General features: G+C 37.2%; 1 protein-coding gene across 1 annotated transcript; it reads left to right on the top strand.

The window, feature by feature from the left end:
- On the top strand, positions 1–6,036 carry LOC120771704 (putative inorganic phosphate cotransporter). Its single transcript, XM_040099839.1, has 4 exons — positions 1–158; positions 4,225–4,361; positions 4,431–5,504; positions 5,577–6,036. The coding sequence occupies exons 1-4, from the start codon at positions 122–124 to the stop codon at positions 5,853–5,855; spliced, it is 1,527 nt and encodes a 508-aa protein (XP_039955773.1). The 5' UTR covers positions 1–121; the 3' UTR covers positions 5,856–6,036.
- Positions 6,037–6,974: the final 938 nt, after the last annotated feature.

The raw sequence follows: 6,974 nt of genomic DNA on the forward strand, positions 1-6,974 counted from the left end.
TCGCTTAATGAGGAGAGTAGTGATCCTAAACGTGCGGTGGAAAAGTGCTTAGTAACGCCTAAATAAAATTTTTAAATCACGGTAATTGTGTATTAAGTTTTGATTGCCAACAGTGAAAAAAATGAGTGAAAAGAAAATCGAAGCAGAAGTGGACAAAGGTTGGTGAATAGTTAAAAGAATTTAGTGAAATATATTTTTTTTTTGTTTATTTCGCTTTTTGTTTGCCGAAATCTGTTTAGGAAGTTGGGTTCTATGAGATTTTTTTTGTTTACTACAATATAGGGTGCTTCGCTTAGTTTCGGCCTTTTTTTTACTCTAGAAAATATTAATTTTAACGCGGTTTTAAGAGAAAATAATTGTTTATCAATTAATTTTGCAGTAGTAAGCTGATTATATGGTCTAATAAATATGAAAATAAAGCATACAGATACTAGGTTTCTACAAAAAGTAACGCGAATTTTGAACTTTTGGAAGCTACGTATATTTTCGGTTATTTCATGGCATCATCTTGGCACACATATCCCTTACTTGCTGGCTTGGCTGGCTTTGACAGCTGTTTTGCTTCGACGGCTTTGGTTCGTCTTCGCTTGTTGCTTATGTCAAAAACTGGATCAAATAGCGTGTAAAAAATTTTGCGTGAAAAACCAAATTAAGTGCGCATTTCGATTTTGACTGTGGCTACCTTGGACAAAATCAACGTTTATCGTCGATTCAAAACATTCTCAAAGGGTCAAGAAGATATATATATTTTGGCTTTTGCACAATGATAACGGTCCTGCTCACACATCGTTGCGAATATGTGACCAAAAGGAACACCTTAGCGATGCCGCCGTACTCCCTAGACCTGGCCCTCTGTGGCATTGTTTGTTCTCAAAACTGAATAGGTCCATTAAAGGTCGACGTTAAGCTATGATTGAGGAGATAAAGCTGCATCGAAGGAGAAGCTAAAGATATCAAAAAAATTAATTTTTAAGTGCTCTGATTATTGGAAAAACCGCTGGCAGAACCGCTATATATCTTGGTATGATTACTTCGAAGGGCATAAAATGGGTGTTCATGAATCGATATATTCCGAACAAAACCAATAGATAAAAGCTTTAGAAATATGAGTGGAAAAAAGATCGGTTCAAAACTTTTACACTGAGAAAACTGTAACAATGGCAAAATCGCTCAAGATATATATTCAAAATAGAAATATCTGTGTAAAGATAACTTGAACTGCCATGTCAAGAACACGTTGGTTTCGACAAAAAAAAAAATATACAAATATATGATCAAATTGAAAGGTGACTTTTTTTCATTTCATTTCCTTCAAAGTAATCCTCTCCCGATGCAATACACTTATGCCAACAAATTTTCAGTCATCATAGCACTCAGAAAAATCCTCCGTCGGGATGGTCATCAGAGCCTTCCTTCTTCGATTCAGATTTTATATCCTCAATTGAGTCAAAACGGTTTCCTAGGAGTGGTAATGTGAATTTGCTGAATAGCCAGAAGTTACACGAAGGTAATTCAGGCGAATGCGGTAATTGAGGAACCATATTAATTGAAAATGTTTCGAAATGATTACGAATAACCAATGCAGTATGAGATGGTGCATTATCGCGCTTCTTTATTCAGTAAATTCAGACATAGTAAAAACCGAATAATTCACTTTTAGGCCTCACAAAACGACACGTATCTCAAACACTAGTCAATATTTTAATGTGAAATTTAGCATAGATGTCACTAACAGTACAACCAACTTAGAGAAAAAAAAATACGAAGCATAAATTAAAAATTTCAATTTGATCACAGTATTATATATCTGAAAAGTAATAACTATTAAATACTTAATAATAATACTAATAACTACGGAATACTTAAGACTGAAGTGGAAACTCTTCAGCAGCCTTTGAAATAGATTGTGAATTCGAAAAATTAACTTTTGTGCATACAGCGACTACATTTATACTCTCGCAACGTGTTAAAACTGATTGTATAATAGTTTAGTCCATCTAACCGTTATATGTAATAAGGAGGATGAGACGAGTTGAATAGCAGATGTTTATCTGTTTATTAAGATAGCTTGATGAAACTTGGTACATGTGTTCCTTGGCACTATGCGAAAGCGTGTGCTGCTGATGAGCGAAATAGGACTGTTGCCGCGCAATAAAATATGGTTAGTTCGTTAATTGAAACCTTTAAAGAGCTAAAACTAATCCACAAAGTGGTTTGAAACTTTTTAAAAAGTGTGCGTATCTCCGTCCCATATTAGATTTAACATATATATTTCACAAACCACTAAAGCTAAATCGATCAAGCTTGCTGAGATCTAATGAATCTGTTGACAACCACGTCCTCTGCCCATATAGAAGCTTTAAATTACACAAACAAGATGAAGCTTAATAATGGCTTCATATACCGGAAATAGCGGTCAATCTGTAAAATAACTTAATGAGATTCAGAGAGCATCTTTTTTTTTTAAAGCATGTCAAGCTGCCAAAAATGGATAAAATCAGGTCAGGGGTTGTAGTGAGTCTATATAGAGTTGTTCTAACTTCCTGCATTGTAATATGTAAGATATCATAAGAAATTTATTTTAATCTATAATAATGCCAAAAATATTTGAAATCGGTTCACGAATTGCCCCAGCTCCCATGTACTACAGATTTTCGCCATTCGAGTGGTCTTTCTCTTCAATTTGTCGGTCATTATGTAAGTTATATTTTTAATAGTGTGTAAAACGCCGACCTTCCTTACTAGTTTTCGTATTAGAGAGACGCGTAGAAAAAATTTGAAAAAAGTTAATAGACCGCACACTGTTATCGAAATCAAAATCGGAATTTCCATTTCTTTTGCATGCTCCAGTTATATCGGTTTCTTTAACAGACGATTAACGTCATCAAATATTGCACTGCAAAGTACTTATGGAAATTACCATAACAAAACTCTGCGAAGTCATGACATTTTTAAGTATTTACGCTTTCGCTGACATTATCATTATCAATTACTGTATGTATTATTCTCAAGTATATGCAGTTAAATGTTTTAATTTGTTTAGATTATAATCTATATTCATTGAAACTTCCTCTTCAATTGCTTTAGATTAATTTATGAATGAAAACGTTTGCATTTTATCAGGCGGAAAGTGTGTTAGTGGAAGGTTTGAAGACATCTGTTGATGGCGGTTCAAACTAGAAAGACTACACTCACCCTTAGCAAATTATGTAGATTATTATCCCCATTTTATCTACTATCTACGCGTGTACGTAATAATAAATACTGCTTTGACAACTAGTAAAGTATACATAGTATCCAAAACAATTCTAGGTTTGAAAAAACTATAGATAAATGTCCGTGATAGAGACTGAGGCTCGTGTGGTGATACAATGGCAGAGATCAGCATTAAGTCTTTGGATTGTCTAAAAATTATTCCAATAAGCTAAGAGTGTTGCAGAGAAAATACCTTTAATTGTTTTTGTAGCATTAAATACCTAGTATTCTATCGATAACTGTTAACAAAATTGCATATAAAATTAATTTCGAGTTTCCGCTCTGAAGCTAAAGGGCTTAATCTAGCAGAAAAGGAAAACTTCTCGATAAAAGTTACTTATTTATGAAGAGAATTCAAAATCTCTGCTAAATTAAAATTTGTCTTACCAAAAATTACTTCACCGCTACTCTAGACGTTAAGGTAGGTGACAGGGCTAAGTAATTTTGAAAATGGGTTTGAAACTTTGCTGTGATAAATTCTATAGTAATTAAAACTTATTTTGGTCGTTTCTGCTGTTATTATTGTTGTAGGGAAAAAATTCTGCCACGTTGGCAGTCTTTGACCGGATAAAAAATTGGGATACGTTTCAATTTCGTAGACTCGGCTGTATTGGAAGCGATTGTTTAGTTTTTTTAGTTGTTCCACTTAGTGCTGGTTTGTCTGCGCTTTAACTTAGAGACTTACTAGAACTAATCAATATCTTCGCTGTGCGAGTTAAGAATATCGACGCTAAAAGGCCAGTCACTGAGTTAATGGAGTACTTTGTCTCAACTGATTTTTCACAGCCTCAAAAGCTTTGACGATGCACTCATGTATGAGACTTTCACAAAGTACTAGTGTTTCAAGAACCCAAATGTGATCGACATTATCTCAGTCGCGGAGATCAAACACCAGAATCTAAGCTTAGTTAATATAACATTAAGATTTTTATTGTCAGAGATCTATTAATTAAACTTATTATATTTCAGGTCCACTTTTCGGCGTGCGCTATGTGCAGACTTTGCTGCTCTTCCTATCAATTACTGTTGCCTATATGAGCCGCTTGAATATCTCAGTAGCGGTAGTGGCAATGACAAACGCTGAAAGCACAAATCCCAATTTCCAGGTAATAATTACTAAAACATTACTTGGAAGTTTAGTATTTCTTAAAAAAGTAAAACTCTTTGCATTACAGGAATTCGACTGGACGGAGAAGCAGAAGTCCTACATAATATCTTGCTTCTATTGGGGCTATGTGATCACACAATTTCCCGGTGGCTATCTGAGTCGACGCTTCGGCGCCAAGATTGTGATGGGCATCAGTCTCTTTGGCTCGGCGCTATGTAGTTTACTCACACCTTTCCTTGTGCCATGGGGCGGCTGGAAGATTTTCTGTGCCATACGCATGGTACAGGGTCTCTGTCAGGCGGCATTATTTCCAGCTTTGCATCAGCACGTTGCCAAGTGGTCGCCGCCACACGAACGCAATCTTATCGGTGCACTTGCCTATGCGGGTGTCGATTGCGGCACCGTGTTGGCGATGCTTGTAAGTGGTCTGATAGCTAGCGGTCCGCTCGGTTGGCCGGGAATTTCATATATTTCGGCCGGTATTTCTTTTGCCTGGTGCTTGCTTTGGTGGATTTTGGGATCGAACGATCCGCCATCATCGCGGTTTATAACGAAAGCTGAGTGCGAGTATATCGAAAATTCGTTGAAACGTGATGAAGATTTCCATAAAAAGAAAATACCTGTACCATGGTTAGGTATATTCACATCTGTGACATTTTTATCACTACTTTTGGTGCGCTGTTGCGAAACTTGGGGCGTCAGCACGATGCAATCGCAAATTCCCTCCTACATGAACGGCGTGTTGAATATGAATATCAAGAGCAATGCATTCTTCTCGGCGTTACCCTACATAGCGCGTTGGATATTAGGTTATATCTACATGTACTTCGGAAATATGTCTGTAAGGAAGGGCTGGTTGTCATTAACCGCTATGCGTAAGATAGCCAATACGTTGGCATTATGGCTGCCAGCGCTACTCATGATTGGCGTTGGCTTCCTCGATGATGGCAATAAAGCTTTGGCCATCTCATTAATGACCATGACTGTCGGCTTTAACGCTGGTGCAACTGTCGGTTGTGTACTCAGTACGATAGACTTGTCACCAAATCACGCCGGTGTTGTGATGGGCATCACAAACCCGGTGGCTAATATTATACCACTGATTACGCCATTGGTTGTGGGTATTGTAGTCAAAGATGTGGTAAGTTGGTATTTCGCGGATTCTTGAAACGTTTTCTTTATGAATTGCTTGTAAATTTCTTTTCTCCTCCAGCACAACCGCGCTGAATGGCAAACAGTATTCATCATTTCTGCGACTGTATTCTTCGTCGGCAATTTGATTTTCATAATTTTCGGTTCGGCAGAAGCCCAACCGTGGGACGCACCCGATTACTTGCACAAGGACAACGTAGAGGAACCAGTAAAGGTACCAACAAAGAGCACTTTCAAGGAAATTTTTGCTGCTGATGGCGGTAAAGATGAGAAAGAAGGTTGGGCAGTGGTGGAAAAAATTGACGATACGAAGTCGAAAGAGAAACGTGCGGAACACTGAGGCTCAATAAGTGATATTAAATAGTTAGTCGAGTTGTGGACAGACTTAAATTAAGTCTAGTTAATAATTAGTGGAGCGAAAGCAAGCAATTTATTAATAAGCTGTTTTGGTAGCTTCTAATTGTTTTCGTTATATATTATTAAATTATATATTAGAGCGTGAAAATTTTAGATTAAGAATTAGTTTAAAGACGAAAGGCTTTATTAGTATTAACATGGTTTATTATTTTAGTAACGATTTTTAATAAATTTTTGTTCAACTGACTATGTTGCACCGGACAAACGCTTATCCTTTCTCGTACGAATACTTGCCGACTCTGTAAACAATGGACAAAGCGTTTCATCGCATATTTCTAGAATCGAAATGAAAAGAGTTTGTTATTCGAACGCAATCGGAATCAAGTGCTTAAGTATTTGTTGTCTGTCCTCAATCGGAATCTAGTGTCCCTGCGGAATTTTTTCAGAACACTGCACTCCGGACTCTCTCCTTCATGTCTCTTAATAAACATCTGCACAGTGAGGTCCGTATATGCTGCCAGTTAAGTAGCATAGTGGACTCCTCTCCAAGCAATTTCGGCTGGGGTGTTTTAGTAGAAATGGTCCGACCAGATTTCGGACGCAACTATCTTCAGACATGTACTGACCGCCATTTACAGTCAAGCCATAAACACCTTCACCGATTTCACTTTCAGTCAATGGCATACTTGGAGTCAAGCCACCACTCATTGCAGACGACGAGCTCGAGTGGCCTCAAGAATTGAAAGTGCCTTTAAGCTTTAATCATACACGGATCAAACAAAGATTTCTAGGGCCAAGCTCATAAGAGTACAAGCTAAAAAAAAGTTAGTGTGCGGTGAAACAGTCAGTATAATCAAGGAAGTAGTAAATAGTCGTTTGTGATTCCAAACTGCGAACCACAAGGTCTAACTTAGATAACAGAAATACAAATAGAATCAGCCAGAAAGTAGCTTATTTAGACTTAATAACACTAAAGCAGCTTACTTTGGTTTCTTGGAAGTCAATGTTTGTAATTAGTAGCCTCTGACACTGCTTTTCTGCTCCTGCTCGCCGTATAATTCTCTTTCCAACGACTATTTAGTAAGGTTGATTTCTCAATGCT

Source organism: Bactrocera tryoni, chromosome 3 (assembly GCF_016617805.1).
Source record: "Bactrocera tryoni isolate S06 chromosome 3, CSIRO_BtryS06_freeze2, whole genome shotgun sequence".
In the NCBI taxonomy this organism is placed as follows: domain Eukaryota; kingdom Metazoa; phylum Arthropoda; class Insecta; order Diptera; family Tephritidae; genus Bactrocera; species Bactrocera tryoni.